The sequence below is a fragment of the Hippocampus bargibanti genome, linkage group LG15 (genome assembly GCF_051943395.1).
Source record: "Hippocampus bargibanti isolate YZ-2025 linkage group LG15, ASM5194339v1, whole genome shotgun sequence".
NCBI classification, from domain to species: domain Eukaryota; kingdom Metazoa; phylum Chordata; class Actinopteri; order Syngnathiformes; family Syngnathidae; genus Hippocampus; species Hippocampus bargibanti.
In genome coordinates, this window is record NC_142748.1 from 6,562,356 (window position 1) to 6,582,755 (window position 20,400).

General features: G+C 42.8%; 3 protein-coding genes and 1 long non-coding RNA gene across 9 annotated transcripts; 3 read left to right on the forward strand and 1 right to left on the reverse strand.

Moving 5' to 3' along the window:
* Positions 1-79: 79 nt before the first annotated feature.
* tectb (tectorin beta) lies at positions 80-3,999 on the forward strand. 3 transcript variants are annotated; one of them, XM_089016107.1, is made up of 10 exons: positions 80-321; positions 1,455-1,645; positions 2,320-2,471; positions 2,539-2,611; positions 2,685-2,872; positions 3,103-3,265; positions 3,335-3,413; positions 3,534-3,566; positions 3,669-3,752; positions 3,904-3,999. In XM_089016107.1, the coding sequence occupies exons 2-9, from the start codon at positions 1,463-1,465 to the stop codon at positions 3,737-3,739; spliced, it is 942 nt and encodes a 313-aa protein (XP_088872233.1). In that variant the 5' UTR covers positions 80-321; positions 1,455-1,462; the 3' UTR covers positions 3,740-3,752; positions 3,904-3,999. The 3 variants fall into 3 exon arrangements, with proteins under 3 accessions (XP_088872233.1, XP_088872231.1, XP_088872232.1); XM_089016105.1 differs by having other exon boundaries at positions 80-1,645; XM_089016106.1 differs by lacking the exon at positions 3,904-3,999 and having other exon boundaries at positions 80-1,645; positions 3,669-3,877.
* Positions 3,841-11,635, reverse strand: gucy2g (guanylate cyclase 2g). Its single transcript, XM_089016111.1, is given in 19 exon segments — positions 3,841-4,125; positions 4,211-4,302; positions 5,077-5,175; positions 5,279-5,453; positions 5,544-5,736; positions 5,789-5,929; positions 6,550-6,880; positions 7,028-7,325; positions 7,403-7,507; positions 7,576-7,659; positions 8,365-8,534; positions 8,537-8,752; positions 8,836-8,939; positions 9,178-9,313; positions 9,379-9,523; positions 9,581-9,763; positions 10,186-10,310; positions 10,455-10,803; positions 10,961-11,635. Coding segments are annotated over 19 exon segments (3,648 nt in total). The 5' UTR covers positions 11,378-11,635.
* Positions 5,717-10,717, forward strand: LOC148887342 (uncharacterized). Its single transcript, XR_016117670.1, has 4 exons — positions 5,717-5,874; positions 7,425-7,706; positions 9,410-9,502; positions 10,579-10,717. It is a non-coding gene; the product is annotated as an uncharacterized LOC148887342 (long non-coding RNA).
* Positions 11,636-12,143: 508 nt separating the features above from the next.
* acsl5 (acyl-CoA synthetase long chain family member 5) lies at positions 12,144-17,315 on the forward strand. Of its 4 annotated transcripts, none has more exons than XM_089016099.1 (22): positions 12,144-12,281; positions 12,621-12,663; positions 13,008-13,182; positions 13,241-13,352; positions 13,449-13,513; positions 13,596-13,697; positions 13,785-13,884; positions 14,003-14,181; positions 14,258-14,290; positions 14,521-14,572; positions 14,649-14,722; positions 14,813-14,890; positions 15,114-15,248; positions 15,322-15,456; positions 15,521-15,616; positions 15,711-15,783; positions 15,885-15,973; positions 16,047-16,163; positions 16,648-16,791; positions 16,852-16,953; positions 17,010-17,081; positions 17,168-17,315. In XM_089016099.1, exons 3-22 carry the CDS (start codon positions 13,027-13,029, stop codon positions 17,297-17,299), a joined length of 2,046 nt encoding a protein of 681 aa, XP_088872225.1. In that variant the 5' UTR covers positions 12,144-12,281; positions 12,621-12,663; positions 13,008-13,026; the 3' UTR covers positions 17,300-17,315. The 4 variants fall into 4 exon arrangements, with proteins under 4 accessions (XP_088872225.1, XP_088872227.1, XP_088872226.1 ...); XM_089016101.1 differs by having other exon boundaries at positions 13,011-13,182; XM_089016100.1 differs by lacking the exon at positions 12,144-12,281 and having other exon boundaries at positions 12,616-12,663.
* The last annotated feature ends 3,085 nt before the right edge of the window (positions 17,316-20,400 follow it).

A 20,400-nucleotide genomic window follows, 5' to 3' on the forward strand; every position in this document is an offset into this window, starting at 1 on the left:
TGTATGTATTTTCTATGTCATTTATATGTATTTAATGTATTTATTTATTTGTCTATTTTTTTTTGTTTCTGCAGCAAAAATGGCACCTTTCCATGAGGTCCATCTCGACAAAAAAAAAAAGGCATCTCGGCGAACGTCCCAAGAGATGGCGGTCATTTAAAAGTGAATGTCCGAGCAGCACAGAAGCCTTTTTGTCATCAAGCCCCACAATGGAGGCTCACCGGGTGGGAACGTCGGACCACCTCCGCCCTGCAGCATACATAAAATCCTACCTCAGGGGCGGGGGGTGGTCCTCGTGAAGGCCCTCTTAACAGCGTACAGGTAAATAAGCCTTTCCCACCAAAACATTTCAATTGGTGACCCGTATGGAATCATGACCGCCATTTTGCTGCTTGTGACACTGCCCGCGGTTTGGACCTGTGTTCCTCAGAAAGCAGGTAACCAGAATTTGGACTCTCAAAACACCCTTAACTATTTTTTTTCATCTTCTTTATGCATGTGGATCAGAACCAGTTAGAAATCTCAGCTTCAATTTAGTCCTTTTTTTTAGGTTTTAGGTTTATTTAGGTTGGTTAATTGTCAGTTAGTTTGTTAGGAGTCCGTTTGGATGATGGTTTGTGCATTTGGATGTGAACAGTTAGCCAAAGTGTTCAGTGGTTGGTTAGTTATTTAGTTCAATTATTGGTAGCTACTTAAACTAGTTGGTTGGAATTTGTTGGTTCATCACTTAAACAAAACGGATTTTCCTCTAATGTTCTAGTATCACCTCATTAGCATCACTAAGCCTACGTGGTGACGACCTGAGAAGTCTGTTGTAAGCACGGTCTAAATTAAACCTGAAACCACCATGGCGATTTAGCGAAGAGGTGATACCAGCGCTAATGGGGCAATCAGAGCCAGGCATACAACATTAGAAGTAATCAAACGGAACAAAAGAAGTAATCAGATTATCTTCATGGAGTAGTCTACTGAGCTCCCAACCTTAGAACAGGGACCTATATGAGCACAGGTCTAAATTAAACCTTAAACCAACATGGATATTTAGTGAAAATATGATACCAGAGCTAATGGGGCAATCAGAGCCAGACATACAACATTAGAAGTAATCAAACGGAACAAAAGAAGTAATCAGATTATCTTCATGGAGTCGTCTACTGCTCCCCCAATCCTAGATCAGGTGACCGATCAGTGCAGAGGTCTGGCACCGCCACCTCTGCCCATTAGGGATATAAATAGGGCAAGAGTTACCAGCACAACTTTAGTTCGCTGACGAAGCTCTTCGGATGAGGGGTGAAACGTCCGACACCTTCAAAGAAGTATAGATGACGGCTGAAGAAACTTTTCATCGATTCACCTTCTTATGGAGTCCACCTATGGTTTCGCTACAGTATGGGGCAGCGGATCCCCCCCAATATCTCAAGATAACAACACCTCGCTTTGTTCAAACGTTTCAGATTACGTTATGGTATCGTGCTTCCCCAACGCCATTATCGCCAATGTGCCCGAGTGTCCGTACGGATGGAAGATGGAGCAGCTTTCCCTGGGGGGCGTATGCTCGACAGGTGTGCACAGCTCCGGTTACTACCGCTTCATCATCCCCGACCTGACGCCTAAGAACCACTCGTACTGCGGCACTCAGTCGGAGGTGAGTCCGAGAGGATGGTGCCATCACGCTAATCGTTACCGCCGTTAATCAGGGAAATTTTGATGGCAACATCGAAGCGCTTGCACGGTGGTCAGTCCACTTTGAGGCTTGTCAGTCAAGCAACATCTGGATGACACGGCGGTGCACTTCCATGTTTGCGCCTCGACTTTAAAAGGAAATGATTTATTTTTCTTCTTCCCGCCGCTACTGCCAAATATCCCGTCTCTCCTGCGACCGTCGCTGTGTGACGCCGGTGCGACTTTTGAACGGTGGCCAAAATCAGCCCTGTGCAGGCGCAATTACCGCATCGTGGGAGTTGCCGCTGCTTGACCCGCTTTGATGTTCCATAAACAGGCAAACATTGCTGACCGGGAAGCAACAAAGCCTTTCCCAAATTCTTGAAACCTGGGAGCATCCTTTAACATTTCTTGGCGCACCCCGTCTGAGATACCGTAAAACAAAAGTTGTGGGGTTGGGCTTGATAGGGTCATGGGGTAAATTTAGGAAGATCGGTCTTTGGGTTGGGTTAAGGTTAAACGTGGTTGCCTTGGGTTTAGCTAAGGTTCAGGTTAGAAGGTTTTATGGTCCGGATCACGATGGTTTATGGCTCAGGTAAGGTTAGCGTTGACATCCCAGATCAGCGTTCTCACCACAATCTGGTTCTTCCTGGGCAGTTCATCCCCGGTAAAGACGCCCGTTACGTCTTCTTCAACTCTGTGGTGTCCAACGACACATCACTGACGCTCAGGAAGCAGCCAGTCAACTACACCTTCAGTTGCGTCTACCGCGCCACCTACCTGGTCAACAACGCCGTCTTCAGTCAAAGGTCAGTCAATGAGTACCTCGTCCAGGAAAATGTCAAGGGTGGATTAAAATGTCTTTGCTCTTTCCAGAGTGGCAACCGTCTACGTCAGCAACGGTACTTTGGGTTCCTTTAAATCGCAGTTGTCCATTGGTGTGTTCACGGTGAGTTTCCTGGAAAGAGGGCGGAGCTTGTGACAGTCCAAGGACATGATGGGAATGCTACGCCCCTTTCCAGAACGCCAAGTTCCTGTATGCCAAAGAGCCGCCGTACGTGATTGACACCTCTGAGATCGGCTCGGAGGTTTTCGTCGGCGTGGAGGCTAAAGGGCTTAGCGGGCGCTTCCGCCTGGTCATTGAAAACTGTTGGGTCACGCCAACACTTTATTCCACGGACAGGAGAAGGTGGAGCCTCATTATCAACAGGTATGGAAATATGGACTCTGCCCCAGGTTGCCAAGGGAAATAACAACATCGTCGTGTGACTTTATGCTAATCTTTATTGGTCTTCTGGGGCAGAAATGATTGTGCCCCATGTAATCTGCCTAGCAACAATTAAAAAAGTGCCCATTGGAGGAAGAAAAAAATCTGGATTATTTTGTCTTGTTTCTCCCTTTTTTTTCTTGCTACATACATGTATGTATGCGTCCCTCCAGCTGCCCATCCGACGACACCGTGAGCATTTTCGACAACGCCAAAGATGGACGCTCCACCTTCAAGTTTAACTCGTTCCGCTTCCGCGGCCAGGAGAAAGTGTCCACCGTTTGGCTCCACTGCGAGGTGCACGTTTGCGACAGCGAACGGATCGTCTGTCAACCCGTGAGTCCGAATAGTTGTTTTATTCCCAAATCAATGTCATTAAAGATGTATTTCCGCCCCCTTGTGAAGAGTCCTTGCCCAGCCAGGAGACTGGCACCAAAAACCAAGCGACACCGTGGCATCCTGACTGCTGAATTTTACATCAAAGGTAGAGTGTAGCACTTTTTTTAAAGAACATTCACTGAAAAAAACAAATGTAATCCACTAAAAGGCTTTATTTTATGGCTAAAAAAAAATACATAATGGTGGAATATAAATGTCTTCACAGCTAATGGATCACCCAGTAAAGGTCACATTATAGGTAAATATACAAGTACTGTATTGTCATGCATTTAAATTGAATCAAGTGTATGTGTATGATTGTGCTATCATGCATTTGATTATTTATTATTTTTTCATCCAGGAGCATCGCCACCTCTTCTCCTGGTCATCCTCCTCAACACATGCTGTCATGCTTACGCGATTAATCAGTGAACAAAAATCATTTGTGAGAACATTTAATTTGACGTCCTCCTCATAGTGCAGAAAATACGCTACTTTGTGTGTCTTGTACCAAGAAATAAATCTAAAAAAGTCTAATTTGGCGTCATGGGTAGACTAAATGTCCACTGGAGGTAAGGAGGTGTCCCCGCCGGCAGTTTTTTTCGCAGCTCCGCACACTCCCTTGACAAACCACACCCCCCAAAAAAACACAACAGCAATATCAAGAATAAGAAGAAGAGTATGAAAATGAGATCCTGATGTACCTCTGCTGCTAACTGGAGGCTCACATCCACCTGCGCGGGTCTTTGAGCATCCCGTAAAGGAGGGTTGAAACCCTCTTTGCTCAACAGCCAGTAAGTCTTGTGGGAGCCTTTACCCTTGACACACAGAAAGGAAAAAAAAAAAACATGTTGACACAATGGATGTAATGCGCAGACGAGCGAGCGAGCATGTTCTAATCACCTTCATTTCAATTTCTCCTCTTTCCTCCAGCTCAAATGAGCCCACCTGGACCAGAATGTCAGCCGTGCACTGAGAGATGTGAATCTTCAAGGCTGATCAAACAGCAAGAAAAATCGGGTCAATTTGTGGGGCATCACCAGACCTATTTATTTATGTATGTATTTGTTTGTTTGTTTGTTTAATTATTTATTGATTTTTATTTCATTTGGCATTTTCCAGGGATTTATTTATTTATTTATTGATTTATTTATGGTATTTAATTAATTTGGAAGTTTCCAATGTTTTTTTTTTAAATGTATATGTATTTATTTATGTATCGGTTTATTTATTTATATATTTATACTATTTTATTAATTTGATATTTTCTGAGGATTTTTCTAAGATTATGTATTTATTTATTTAGTGATTTTTCCAGGTTTTTGACTACGATTATTTATATATTCGTGTATTTATTTATTTCATTTGGTATTTTCCAGGGATTTTTCCAAGATTATTTATGTATGTAATTTGGCATTTTCTGTGGATTTTTCTTATATTATGTATTTATTTATTTATTTATTTTATTTTAGTATTTTCCAGGGATTTTTCTAAGATTATGTATTTATTTATGTATTTATTTATTTACGGATTTTCCTTTTTTTCCCAAGATTATTTATGTATTTATTCATTTGGTATTTTCCCAGGGATTTTTCTAATATTTATTTATTTTGGGATTTTTCTAATATGTAGGTATGTATTTTATTTATTTAGTTTATTTAGGTATTTTCCGTTTTTTTTTCTTCTAAGATTACTTATTTATTTATTCATGTATTTAATGTGGTATTTTCCAGAGCTTTTCCGAAGATTATTTAGGCGAGCCGTCTCACGTAAACTGTTGCTCTCCATTCGTGAGGCCATGTTGACCGTATCGCCAAACAAACAGTAGCGAGGCATCGTGCTCCCGACGACGCCAGCAACAACTGGACCTGCAGGTAGAATAAAAACAGGCAAACACACAACTATCCTCAGGTGGACGCTTCTAAAACATTGTTCTGCTTTGTGTGTCTTTTATCACGAGTGAGCTCCCACCCGAGTGGATGCCGATGCGGATGGCCAGGCTCTCTGAGGGCCTGTGTCGTATCCGGAAGCGCTTGATGGCGCTCAAGAAGTGCAGGGCCACGGTGGCGATCTCCACGGCGTGCTGTTGGCCGTTGGTGATGGGCAGCCCGCTTGCCACCATGTAAGCGTCGCCGATGGTCTCCACCTGGAAGACGCGCTCATCGTCAGTTGTCCACTGGCAGTGGTCCGAAGTCCAAATAACCTTCCATAGTACAACCCCCTTTTGCCCTTTGACCTTGTAGACGTCATACATCAGGATGATGTCGTCAAAAAGGCTGTAGAGGTCGTTGAGGAACATCACCACCTCCATGGCTGAGCTCATGGCGCACATGGAGGTGAAGCCCACGATGTCGGAGAAGAAGACGGTCACCGTGTCGTAGCTGCGTGGTTCCACCGACTTCCCCGCCATCAGCTGTTCCGCGATGTACCTGCGAGACGACTCGTCACCGTCGAGGAGACTGGATGAGGCCCTGCGGTTACCTCGGCAACATGCTGGAGAGAAGATTGTCCGCCCGAGTCTTCTCGATGACCAGTTGATTTGTCCTCTCCTCCACCACCTCCTCCAGGTGATTGGCGTATTTTTCTAGCTTGTCCACCATGTTGTCCAGAATGTTTGCATGGCTGCGACACGGAAGGAAGATAAACATGCTAAGGCATAGATCATTTAAAAACAAATACACAAATAAATAGATGAATACATGAATACATGAATGAATACATGAACAAATACATGGAAAGATACATGGAAAAATACATGAAAAAATACATTTAAAAAATAACAAGAGATAAACAAGCAAACCAACAAATAGATAGATACTTAATTAATACATAAATACATAAACAAATAAATACATACATATAAATAGATAAATAAAAACAAATAAATAGATAAAAATAAAACCATAGATGAAAAAAATAACTACATAGATAAATAAATAGATCAAAATAAATAGATAAATAAAAATAATAAAATAGACATAAATACACAAATACTTAATAAATACGTAAAAATTGAACAAATAAAAACAGAAATAAATTCTGAAATAAATAGCTAAATACAATTAAAAAAAATACACAAATAAATAAAAATAAATAGATAAATAAAAAGAAACAGATAAATAAAAATATACAAATAGCTAAAAATTCAATTAATAGATAATTAAAAAAGGAGAGGAAAAATTAAATTTTTAAGTAAGTTGAAATAATTTTTAAAAGCAAAGAAAAAAAAGTAATGGTGGGACCTGTCTGGGCTGGCTTCCTTCAACTGTCTAAGAATAGATCTGAATGGTGGCCGGTGATCAGCGTTTTCGTTCCAGCAGACCCGAAGCAGCGAGTTGATGTTGTCGTCGCACATTTCGGACAACGGCGGTCTGAGGGGCTCTCCGCGGAAAGGCCCCCGGAGAGTCGTGATGATCTCTTTGGGCTCCAAGTTCATGTCATGGTACGGTCCGTTCTTGGAGTTGTACATGAGCTCCCAGAGGATGATGGCAAAGCTGTAGACGTCCCCTTTGGGGGTCCCGTTGACATCAGGGACCACTTGTCTTAAAAGCTCTGGAGCTGTCCAGAACAACCCTGTCATGCCAACAAGTTACTCATCAGACTAACTGCAATTTCGAAGAAATTAAAACCACAAGACGAGTTTGTCCTTTGAGGACCTTCAACCCTTTCAGAGACAGCAATTACAAGCAGACTTTTTTTATTGTGGACATTTCCTCAAACCTTCATAATTAGGAGTTCCCGGGGGTCCACGGTTGCCTTTTTCGCCATATTTAAACTCCCACAAACCGAATCCGGAAAGTTTGACCTGCAGCCGGCTGTCTACCATGCAGGTGCTGGTCTTGAGGTTGCCGTGGAACTTAAGCCTGCTCTTGTGGATGAAATCCATTCCCTGAAAGGAGATGTCGCGCGTTACATCTAGAATCACTCCGAAAAAGGCCACACCTACATTGACGATGTCGTAAGCGAAGGAAAGCTTGAATATCCCATCCAGCTCCACATCGGAATCCTTCAAAACGTCCTGGAAACCAAAAAAAAAAATGGCAACTCTACAATGGTGTTGTTTTGGTTAGTTGGTGACTCATCAACCACGCTAACCTTCAAACTGCCTTTCCTGCAGTACTGCGTGACCAGACAGACATTTGGAGGTTCCACGCAGACGCCGAAGAACTGCACCAGGTTCTCGTGCTTCATCTCCTTCATCTAGTAGAAGAAAAAAACGCCATTGAACGACACGCCGTCATTGAGCGACGCGGCGCCAAAAACATTACCACGCTGAATTCGGCCAGGACGGAAGCCCGTTGGAGTTTCTGGCAAACGTCCTTCTTGATGTGTTTGACGGCCACGTAATTCCCCTGCGGTCCAGTCGCAAAAAAACACAATAATGATCCAGGCAGCCACAGTAGGTGATATTTATTTATGGATTTTACAAAAAATATGAATTCTGTAATTGTTTTTTCTTGCGAGGGGTGCCGATAAATCGCTAGTCAGACCTCTGGCAATATTTTCCCGTCCACTGGGGGGCAGCATTTGCCTTTATGTCCACGTTCAGCTGTTGTTAAAGTGCTAAATAAATCAATATGTATGTATTGTATTGTGTTTTGGACATCTCCCCCCATTTCAAGCTCAGATAACTCCAGACCTATATACAATGATACCTTGGCTTACGAACTGAATTGGTTCCCAGAGAGTGTGTGTATTCCAAACATTAATTTCCCATAGAAAACCATTAAAATGAGAATAATGCGTTCCCAGGTCCCCGTAAAACAATTTTATACTAAATAAACATTAAAACTACACAAAATATACCTTATTTTATGGATAGTAATTCAGGAATTAACTATTTTTTTCCTGATAAAAGAAAAGAGTCTAAGGTTTCTGAGACTGTATTGAATGTTTATGTAGTCTTAAAACTCAATATTCTGTGGGTCCTGGAATTTGAATGAAAAGGACAAAAACCCTGGCATTAGGGTGGACATATTTTTGCACATCGTCTGACAGTGAATGAGTTAATAATTTTCAAACAAACCATTTTTCAATTAATTTGAATTTGTCAGTACCTGATAAAGGCCAACGGTGGCGTAAATCTGCTCTTTGCCCATTTTGTCCTTGAAGCCGTAACTGATGTGAGACAAGGTGGAGTACGAACCTCCGCTGCCACTCAGCGTTCTGGAGGTGTTCATCGACATGCCTTGGATTCCCTGGATGGACACCACGGCAATCAAATCCCACCCCCTACTAACGACAATCCACCATTTGCGATATATACAAAGTCACCTACTGACGCCTCCCTGATGATAGTGATGTCAGCATAGTCGATGAGCCACCAGCGCGAATCCTCCAGGCTGGTTTGGAGGCGCAGCTTCTGTAGCACCAGGACGCCGATGCCCAGTACGGCAAACACGCCGATGACGGGGAACGTAACCAACAGAGTCATCAGGATGATATCTGACGCGGCGTGATGACATCACAAGGCAGGTTTAGTCGAGTCAAAACTGAAATTCGGCAGATTGCGGCATGGCTGAAGGTACCGTTGCTTAGCCATTCGCACAGCTCGTTGTTGAAGCCGCATTCGGGGTTGTCCGACGGGGGTCTTCCTTTGGGCCAGGTGACTGCCATGAACTGGGGCGTCGGCCTGAAATCACGTTTTTAGTCTTATTCGCCCCTTTTAGTATGTATTTTAGTTTTTTCTCTCGACATTTTGTCTGTGTAAGCTCTCAGTCGTACAGGAGAAAGGTCCGACACCTTCAAAGAAGTACAGATGACGGCTGAAGAAACCTTCTCATCGTCTGAACATTTTGGTTGATTCGCAAATTCATTGGACTTTTCTCTCCATTGTGGATCTTCTGTATCATCATTGTGTTTTGAATTACCGTATGCTTTTGCTGTGGCTGTCAAAATGGAGGACGGGGACAAATGCGGCGGCGTCTCTGCTATACTTCAGGTTGTATATCGAATAGTCCATATTTCTCTCCCCATCTTCGTCAAAATGGACCAGCCCTGAAGCTCCTGCTTGAGGAACCTTGGTCATCGTTTGAAGTTTGAAACGCAAAGCGCTTGATCTGCTCACTTACCATAGAAGCGAATGCTGTTTTTATTCTTCAGTTTCTGTAGAACGTGACGTCCGTTGTGAGGATCCTGACCGTCTCTCAAGACCTCCTTCAAGGCCATGGCGTAAAGCAGCACGGCGTCGTGCAGGTAGGCCGAGTAGGCGCTCACCTAAAATGGATGTCGTCAATATCCCATTCCTCTTTTCCTTTTTATCCCTTTTTTTACCTCTCTCTCTGAGGTCAAGTTGCTGTGAAACGGAGGTCCTCTGAGTCTTTCAAAAACCCGTTGGAAGAAGTCGTAGTACTCGTAGCCCTCGTACGATTTCTGACCAATGATGAAGGTCATATCGAAAACTCGGAGGGCCGCTTGGTTCATTTGACCGTCCGTTGAATATTTCCATATGTTGTCCTGGTTGGTGAAGAACATGATAACGTTATTCAAGACGCCTACGGCTAATGTCGGACATTTTAGTTAGCTTGAAATTTGATATAATCAATTAGCCTGAACCTACTGGGCCACAATGTCTGTCGACTAAGCCATTGTCGCTAATGCTAATTAGCTGGAATCATATAATAATAATAATAATAATACATTTCATTTGTAAGCGCCTTTCAAAACTCTCATGGTCACTTTACAGTCACTGGATCAGATTGAATCTTGAGTGTCATCACACTGAAGACTTTATGACGCAACAGATCAAGCTAATATCACACATTTTGATTAGCTAGCATCTTTCCGTTACTAATTTGTTCGGGTTACGCCGCACAAAACTTTGAAGGAAACCCCACACACAATCCAATTTGATATAAAAACCAAGACGCTGTACTCACCACGCCGCCACTGACCTGAAAATGTTGCACCAGGAAGAACACGTAATCGCCGCTCATCAAACCCTGACGCTCGGCTTCGAGCAGCAGCGTTAGCGAGTCCTCCTTGTTGGTCAGGACCACAATCACTGTGCTCAACACAATTATATTATTCCACACTCAAAAATACATATTTTTACAAAATATCATGTGGAGATATGACACTAATGTTTTTTACAGTCCGATGTGTAAAGGATTAGCCACCAAGCTAACGTGAAATCGTGTTAGCTCACCTCTAGCCACGGTGGCGATGTACTTCACGTTGCGGTAAACCAGGCTTACGTCACTGGTGTCAAATTTGACGGCCGCCGTCAGCTTGAACTTTGACCTCAGAGGCATCTCTACCGTTTTCCACAGCGCGTCCACTTTGTCCCACGTATTAGAGTCCTGACCGCCACCAATCATGGCTACGTGCGTCCACCCGAAGAATTCCAAGGTCTTCACCAGGACTTCGGAGTTCCTCTTGAGCGGCGGTACCACGTTGATGTACGAGTCGTATACGCCGACGTTGTCCATCTTGGATGATTGTCCCACGAAACCGAACATCGGGATGCTCCACGTGGACGCGATCAGGCCAGTCACCTTCGCATAATAACTTTCAAAGTCATACATAAAGTCAAAAACGTACAGCAGCATTTTGGACCAACTGGAGACACTTAATGGAGGATTCACTCATTGGATTAGATTTCTGCGATAGCTTCTTTTGACTCTTAATAACCAAAGTTAAAAAAAGACATACCTCAGCTTCTTCTGGACATGCCGGACCAAAGATGGCAGACACGTTGTCCCTCCACACCTGCTGAATAAAGCCCGCTAAGGACAATTTGGGTCTGCAGGCCGTGTCCATGTAGACGAATCCCAATGTGTAATTGCCCAAGAAGGATGGGTTGCCGTTCACTTTGTCGACGGCGATCTGGATGGCAGAGCCTAAGCGCTGGGCACTAAAAGGGAACGACGAATTCCAAGGAGCCTGGAATCCGATCAATATCTTCAGGCCAGGAGCAGACGAACCTGGACCTTCACCGATGCCACCTTTGACCGCCGTCAAGGCGAACATCAGGTGATGCACCAGTGTGACACCTGGAGACGATCTACCCATCTTCATCCTCACGTTACCAAGTGACTTGGTGTCACATGGCTTAAATCGTATCCCCATCCTCCTTACACCCAAAGGTGTTGCTGGACAGGAGGGGCTGAACCTGTTGTCATTTTATTATTTATTAATTAGATATATAATGTATTAATACTCTGCAAACTTAACAAAACGATGCCTTAATAATGTCTATTATTTTTTTTATGTGCATATATATGTATATATGTATGTATGTGTGTGTGTACATGTGCATGGGTGTCTAAATGTGTCTAAATGTGTCTACATGGGTGTCTAAATGTGTGTAAATGTGTCCATGTGTGTCCAAATGTGTCCTTATATGTGTCTACTATCCAGCAGCTCATATATTTGTTTTTTCTACTTCTTTCTTTCCTTTCCTCTTCCTTTTATAACTTTGCTGCTGTGTTACTTCCGGGTAGCGTATTATTATTATTATTATTATTATTATTATTATTTTATTATATGTGAATGCAGGTGTATATGTATATATTCAATTGATTCGCTGTTTTTGGTATTTTGTGTGTGTGCGTATAGGTATGTATTGTATGTATTTGATACTCATGAGATTTTATCAACAAATTCCAAAGGTTAATTATCACCGTGTTGATAAATGGAAGCGTCAAAGTTCATCACAATCGCTTTTTCAGAGCCTTAGGAACATAAAAGTACAAACACACACAAATGCAATGTGAAAAATGATTTGTATTTTATGTCTTTTCGCAATTTAAATGAATACGGAGGAGCTGAAGCGGTTGGTGGGCGGGTATGTTGACCTCAAACAATCATGCTGCTGACACACACATGCACAGGTGCTTGCATTCAGATGTGCTAATGAGCACAGGTGTATTTGTGTACCACATTAATGTCAGTGGCCAAGCCACGTTTCCACCAGGGATCGTCCGCCAGCGCTATCTGCACGGCCGTCAACGATCTTTGCTTGGACCGCCAGGTAACGTTCACGGCAACACGTGAATGTACCAGTTGGACGTGTGCAGGCTTGTGTTTGGCCTCATTATTCCTGCCCGGTAGATACGCCATGTTTGTTTGTGCGATCACCATGTTTGTGTGTTTGCGATGCTGAGGGTGAAAAGTTGTTCTTATGAATTCCTTTTTCATCAGTCAAGACGAAAATGAATAGCGGGTGGTTTTATTTTTATTTTATCAGCTGTTTGACACAATTCACAGTCAATAAAGAGGCCCTTACTTGTGTTGCGTTATCACACGGTCAAAGTTTAAAGGTTGCTGTTTTATGACTGCTAAGAATTCTTCTTTTTCTTGTTGAGTGAAGAAGAGCTGAGAAAAGGTTCGACTTCGTGACCAGCCAACAACCGGTAAGAATATTTGATTTCTACTCGTCTGTGGGTGTATTTTCATGGTGCCTATTTTTGTTTCCTAGCTACAGGTGGCTCACAATTAGCAAATGTTGCAAATGATTGTCATAGTGGTGGTGTCCAACTGGGGTCTATCCTTGAGCCACTAGTACTGTTCAGTCTTGATCTGTAATGGGCAAACTTTAATGCTCAAGGTCCACATTTGATTTTTGAAAGCAAACAAATGGTCCTGCTCATTCAAAGAAGTGCATAAAATGGCTGATGTTGATTCCGTCAAAGAGTCCAAGGTGTCAACTTTGACCCCTTCGAACTTAACTTGACCCCTTTTTTTCCGGATCTCCAAGCAGAAGGCCTGAGTGCGCCATGGAGTCCCTCTTCCAGCTGCTCTTCTCACCGCTCCCTACGCCGGCTATCATCTCTCTGTTTGCCCTGGCGGCTGCCATACTTTTCTACCTCAACACCAGGCCGGCCCCGCTGCGGTCCCCCGCGGACCTTAAATGCCAAACCCTGGGCATCAAGGTGTGACTCAAAGATTGTTTTTTATTTGAAGAGATATGTTCCTGATACTTGTTCTTAGGATGGAGCCAGAAAAGTGGCCTTGCTCAAGGACAACAACAACCTGCTAGCTTACTACTATAATGACGCTAAGACCCTCTATGAGGTGTTCCAGAGGGGCATGAAAGTGTCAGGTAGCTTGAATAAACCTTTATGTGCTATCTGATTAGCATAGCTAAAATTGAAGCGAATGCATTATGTGTAGAGCTCATTATTGATTACTTTTACAGGTAACGGGCCGTGTTTGGGCTTCAGGAAAGCGCGAAGGCCGTACCAGTGGCTCAGGTACAAGCAGGTAAAAATACAAGCAGATTTTTCAATTGAACAACGCGTTATAGCCCAAAATAGACCATTTAAACCGCTCTTGCCGTTTGAAGGTGTCCGACAGAGCGCAGCATCTGGGTTCTGGGCTCCTTCAAAGGGGCTCGAGTCCAACTCCCGATACTTTTATTGGCATCTTCGCTCAGAACAGACCCGAGGTGAGCCGAAATGTTGCCGCGTGGCACTTTGATGCCCTTCCCGTGAGAGCTTAATTACTGTATGCTGGTTAAAATGCTTGTTTGTAGTGGATTATTGGAGAGATGGCCTGTTACACCTACTCCATGGTTGCGGTCCCACTGTACGACACCTTGGGCCCTGAGGCTCTGGTGTTTATTATTGAGCAAGGTAATTGGTTTCGCTAATTACAGTCCAGTAGCTCCTTATTCCCAGAGGAGACCAAAAGTCTTTTCGATTTCTATACTTTTATAGTACTGATAGCATTTTTTAAAATGTCCTTTTTTAGCCAGCATCTCGACAGTGTTGTGCGACAACCAGAAAAAGGTTGAAATTCTACTGGAGAACCGTGAGAAAGGCCAGACCCCCGCCCTTAAAACAGTCGTCGTGATGGATCCGTTCGACTCGGGCATAGCCGATCGAGCAGCCAAATGTGGGGTGGATGTGGTGTCCATGCAGGATGTGGAGGTGTCAAAATCATCACCAAGTCATGGGACGTGGTCTTAAATCAGGGGTTGACTAGTTTTGTTGTTGTGCTTCGCAGGATGCAGGAAAAAGTGATCTCCAGAAGCCAGTGGTAAGCCATTTCTCCACAAATTTGCAATTGTATAGGATTCAGTAGTACGCCAATCATTTGGACCTGATTTAACTATAGAAATCTAATATTAAAAATGTAATATAACATCACACTACTTTAATTCTGAACTGCTCCAGATAATGCAAATATCAGTGCTTTGGACCTCCACTGACGAAATGCTAATTTAATGATAGCTCCTACTAAGACTCTCTCCGCTTTGTCCACTACAGCCTCCAAAGCCGCAGGACCTCAGCATTGTCTGCTTTACCAGCGGAACGACGGGTGAGCATAATGGAGGACCCCCACACCCCCCTATGTTGTTTTGTCACATTTCGAATGATCGAGTCTTCCATTGAAGGAAATCCCAAGGGTGCGATGCTAACTCATGAGAACGTCGTCGCTGATGCTGCTGGTGTTCTTAAAACCTTTGAGGTTTTTATTTTTTTTTGTAAAACTCTCTTTGTAGTTGATAAATACGACGGAAGATTTGAATTGGAACTAATAGTCTCTCTGTCTCCACAGGCAGCCATTGTCCCAAATAAAGACGACATTAGTATTTCGTTCCTACCTTTGGCGCACATGTTTGAGAGAGTTGTGCAGGTAAGAAACTCACTTAAATCATGTCAAAGTAAATTCAAGTTCAACTCTATAAGATTCCATGGACCTTTTTATATCTTGGGATATTTAGTTCCTGGAACTAAATAATCAGCTCTGCACATTACGCACTTTGAAAATGGTGCCAACAGTCCAAACACGTCGTCATGAATTCTACTGTACTTGATGCCTCACATCTGGTTTTATTTCATATTTAATTGACCTGCAGACTGTCATATTTGGTGCTGGTGCTCGAGTCGGGTTCTTCCAGGGGGATATCAGACTATTGCCAGATGACATGAAGACCCTGCAACCTACCATCTTTCCCGTCGTGCCCAGACTTCTCAACAGAGTTTACGATAGAGTTAGTGGTGCCTTTTTTTACCCCGTTTCTTTTTTTGGAGTGTCCAGACCCGACAAGATCAATTCTTGTTCAGGTGCAGAGCGGTGCGACGACTCCTTTCAAAAAATGGCTGCTCAACTTTGCGGTTCAGAGGAAATTGGCTGAGGTGCGAGAGGGCATCGTCCGGAACAACAGTCTATGGGACCAACTCATCTTCAGCAAAGTCCAGGTACGACTACAATTGACGAAACAAAACGGTTCCCATGAAGTGACTGTCTCCGCAATCGGATTAGGCGTCTCTTGGTGGACGAGTGCGAGTCATGGTGACCGGGGCGGCACCCATTTCGCCTTCGGTACTGGACTTCCTTCGGGCTTCGCTAGGTTGCCAGGTAACGAATGGAGAACTAGTTTGGGACGGTCACGTTTGCATTTGGGAGAATGAAGGTCAAGCTCTGTGAGCTTCTCACATTGGACATCTTGTAGATCTTTGAGGCGTATGGTCAGACAGAGTGCACGGCTGGATGCACGTTCACCATGCCAGGAGATGCCACTTCGGGTATGATTGATTGATTGATTTCTCCCTTCTTTTTATAACAACCGCAGCAGTCTTCCCCTCTTCTCATCTAAAGCTACAATGATGCTGACCATTTATTGCAGGACATGTTGGTGTACCTTTGCCTTGTAATATCGTCAAGCTGGTGGATGTCGAAGAAATGAATTATTTCTCATCAAATGGTGAAGGCGAGGTGAGTTTCTCGGCCATTGTGACAGAACCATTAGTTACAAAAAAATGAATTGTTTAATTTCTCTCTATTGCAGGTGTGCATCAAGGGTACAAATGTGTTCAAGGGTTACTTGAAAGATCCGGAGAAGACCGCTGAAGCTTTGGATAAAGATGGTTGGCTGCACACTGGAGATATTGGAAAATGGCTGCCTGTGAGAAATTTAAGTTTTTTTTTTTTTCAATGTTATTATTAATAATAATACATTTCATTTCTAAGCTCCTTTCAAAATTCTCAAGGTCACTTCACAGTCACAGAATAAAGTTTTTCTGTGGATGAGCAGCGGCAGCCACATCCGCCTCAAATAGATGCAAAGCCAGCTAATCGAAAGCAAATAAATAGCTAATAGCTAGCCAGATATCCGACTAGCCAGCTAGCTAATGGATAGCTAATAAATGCCAGATAGCTGACAGCTAGACAGTTAATAGCTAGCTAGCAAGATAGCTAATGTTTGGCGAATAAATAGAATAGATGGCCAGATAGCTTACAGTTAATATAGCTAATAGATGGCCAGATAGCCGACAGCTTACAGCTAGACTGTTAATTGCTAGCTAACGGATAACAAATAAAGCTAATAGTTAGCCATGTTGGTTTACTTTGCTGACAATCCCCCCACGTTATTTCCCCTCTGTGACCAGAGTGGTGTTCTGAAAATTATTGACCGCAAGAAGAATATCTTCAAGCTGGCTCAGGGTGAATATATCGCACCAGAGAAGATTGAAAACGTCTACGTGCGAAGCGGCCCAGTGTCGCAGGTTTTTGTGCATGGAGACAGTCTGCAGGTAAGATGACCATGAGTAAGTCGTCAATAAATGAGAAACTAACCATGTCGCTCCTATTAGGCCTTCCTGGTTGCAATTGTGGTCCCCGATCCAGAGGTCTTACCAGGTTTGGCTAAGAACCTTGGATTCCAGGGCTCTATTGAAGAACTCTGCAAAAACAAGGTAGTGTTGTCATTCTAAGATGTGATGATGGCTGTCATTCAGACTTATTTTTACAGGAAATCAAGAAAGCCGTTCTCACAAATATGATCAGTCTGGGAAAAGAAGCAGGACTCAAGTCTTTTGAGCAGGTAACTGCCACAGCGGATAAAAAAAAAAAACACAATTCTGATCTTTAATTTTCATTCTGATTCAATGTTTGTCTATCCGTGCGCAGGTCAAGGACGTGTATCTCCACCCAGAGCAGTTCACTATTGAGAATGGCCTCTTGACCCCGACGTTAAAGGCCAAGAGGGCTGAACTCAAGTCTTTCTTCCGTATGCAAATCGACCAACTTTACGCGCAATAAACGAACTTCACTTCCGGCACGTTGTAAAATCCTCATTTCATTTCCCAAAATACCCAATCCATTTAAGTAAAATGAGAACTTCATGCATTAAGACAACACTGCCCTCGTGTGGTTAAGCATAGTATCACACATGCATGACTGTCTAATTGCAGTATTAGACAAGAGTAGCGTATTTGAACTTGTATTACATGAGGTGGTTGATATAAATGTTTGAAAATTAAGCTGTCAATTGTTTATATTTTTTTTTCGGGGGGGGGGGAGGCTGCATTTGGCTCAAGTGTTCAAACAAAAGAAAAAAAGGTAATGTTTACAACTGTCTCTTCAACTTTTAGGTGAAACATTTGAGGAAACAAGATGTCAGACGTGTTTTATATTCATTTCTATCGGGTGTATGTACTGTAAAAATGAAATATTTGTGAGCATTTATGGGCCTTGACTCAAGTAAAAATAATAGACACATTAATGCAAACGATAGAAACAAAAAAAAAAATGCAAATGTTCTGTCTACCTTTGCAAATTTATATATTTCATATTTTGTTTTCCCGAAATAATTTATAGCGACAAATTCAAGTAAGAATGTGGTAGAAATGTTATTTTGGAAGCCAAATATCGACATGTAGAAAGAATATGCCACATTGTTGATGGGCAGTATGTGACGTCACGAGCCACATGTGGACGACTCCATGTGACCCGGGTGGGTGGGGGTGATCAACGACTTTTCCCCACACTTGACTGATTGGAGGAGGAAGCGTAGTTAGAACTCGCTTGTTTGTCCGGCGACTGACCCACTCACGCTCAAACTCTCCACTGGCCAAACGCGCCCCTGCAGACGGGCATGCATGCTCTTCTGTTGTTACTGCCAGTGGGAGTTGCGTGGATTTTTATTTTGTGGTGGAATTGTCCGAGAAGCGAAGTCACCTGGGAAACAATGGTTTACCCCGCTACAGGTGCCCGACATGTGCAGGTAATAAGACGTCCCCTTCTTCGGTCTCCTAAAATATAAATATCCAACGAATATTGTCTTCAAAAACTGTTTTAAACTATACTCAATCATTTGTCTGTTGTAGTTTGACTGTCAACAAATATTAAATGGTTTGAATCCAGTCTTCGGGACCTTGCAGTCTGCACATGACACGAATTAGTCGTTGTCAGAGTGCTCTCGAACCGTAAGGAGAAGCCATTAAGCGTAATTGTGCAATCTAATTATTCCTTGAAACATGTCCACCTATTGTTATGAGATGTTGACATGACATTTTGTTGCAGAAACCACACACAATAGACACTTGGGAAAAAAATAAATACTATAGTTTAAAATACCACCCGTTTGTTTTTGTTGCAGCACTTTCCTTCAATGGGGTCACGGATGAGCTGACTTTGACCCCAAAGTCACTTGAGGCGAGAAGCGAAATAAATACCTGCCACTAACATCTAAACGTGTAGACAACCAACCGTCTGCGCTCTACTACAGCCAAGTTAGAATCATCAATGAACACAAAAATGTGGAAGGTAAGTCTAAGAAAACAAAACACACACACATATATATGACAACAAACAGTAAAAACTACATGGCGTGCTGCCTAAAAGATGCAAAAAAAAAAAAATGTATGTCCTTAAATTTATTGGAGATTTTTGAGTGTATTTGTAATGACATTTGGTTGCAGTCTTTCAAACATTTTTAAAACACAAGATAAAGGCTAAAACATGGTACCGACTTAAACATGTGCAATTATGTAAGTGTTAGAGATGCTATTTCCAAACTGTGTGTCTGTGTTCATATCTTGTTAAATGAAGTCAATATTCACTATTTTAGTTGTCATTCTGCCCACTGACTGTATGATTATTTTAGCGACACTAATACGCTTCTAATTTTGTATTCGCATGAGTTTATTATGAAAGAGTCATTTTGGGATGAAGTAGAAGCAATGATGGAATGTCTCCTTGAGAAGAGGGGAAGCTGTTGTAGCTTCAAGCAAGTCGTTTTAGTCACTTGTTGATCTGCAGTTGAGCGGGCACTCGTGGTAAAAGTGTCTTGTGTACATGAAGACATAGCCATTAAGGTTACTGTGTCTGGTTTTGTGTGTCAGGGTCAAGGAAGAGTGCTGTCGTACAAGTCGAAGCAACCTGGTTGTTATTTTGTGCGGATTAATGGTTGACCACAGCTCGTTCAAGGCAGTTGCAATAGCGCTAATGGCTGCAAATATCAAGATTGCTCCCATAAAAGTTATTGTCTCTCCCCTTTGGGATGATAAGTAGGCCGGAAACGACTGGCGTTCTCTCATTTTTTGGCTTTCTAAACGCTGAGCCTTGTTGCATGAAATCTCCCTCCGTTGTTTTTGGATTTACGTCGCAGGGGAAGCTATTCATCGTCGCCAGCTCTTCATTGTGAGGAGAAAAGTCTAGTTGCGCTGATTCAGCATGTCGCTTCGTTGGCGGCGGCGGCGAGTCCCTCGCCGTGCCGCCGATTGTCATGGAACCAGTAAATACCAGCTCAGCTTTGGTGAGCTAACGTCACCAGATAAGGCGGTTAATTGTCCTCAGTGTGCTAACAATGGGGCTGCTTAACAAGATGACTGATAAAATTGTGTGCGATCAATAAAAATAATGGTTTGGTGTGTGAATTTCAAACTACATTCTACATGCAATGCAGTGAAAACATGAAGTTATCAATTATTAGTTTCAAATTCTTCTGATGCTTCCTCTTTCTACTAAAATATGAAATATATTATTATTAGCTATCTGGCTAGCTAGCTAGCGATGTAGCTGCCTATTTATTAGCTATATGGCTATCTAACTACTTAGCTAACTGTCTGGCTGGCTATCTATTAGCTATCTGTTAGCTAGCTGGCTAGCTTTCTATCTATTTGAGTTACTTCCGGGTTGAGTGAACGCTGGCGCTTCTCAACCGCAGAAAAAAACGATCGTGACTGTGTGACCTTAAGAGTTTTGAAAGGCGCTTAAAAATGAAATGGATTATTATTATATCAGGACCAAAGGGGATTTCCTTTTGAAGTTCTACAAATTTAATAAAAATGGCCGCCATATGATGCTAGCATATCCATAAAAGCATGCCAAAAAAAATACTTTACTGTCCAGTTGCTAGG

Excerpts from the sequence above, each read along its gene's own strand:
- tectb (XM_089016105.1), top strand. The coding sequence starts at position 1,361 with ATGGAGTCCACCTATGGTTTCGCTACAGTATGGGGCAGCGGATCCCCC. Across the intron at positions 2,472-2,538 it reads AACGCCGTCTTCAGTCAAAG|AGTGGCAACCGTCTACGTCA; the intron begins GTCAGTCAATGA and ends TGCTCTTTCCAG. Across the intron at positions 3,414-3,533 it reads TGCTGAATTTTACATCAAAG|CTAATGGATCACCCAGTAAA; the intron begins GTAGAGTGTAGC and ends ATGTCTTCACAG.
- acsl5 (XM_089016099.1), top strand. The coding sequence starts at position 13,027 with ATGGAGTCCCTCTTCCAGCTGCTCTTCTCACCGCTCCCTACGCCGGCT. Across the intron at positions 14,891-15,113 it reads TGTTTGAGAGAGTTGTGCAG|ACTGTCATATTTGGTGCTGG; the intron begins GTAAGAAACTCA and ends ATTGACCTGCAG. Across the intron at positions 15,974-16,046 it reads CATCAAATGGTGAAGGCGAG|GTGTGCATCAAGGGTACAAA; the intron begins GTGAGTTTCTCG and ends TCTCTATTGCAG.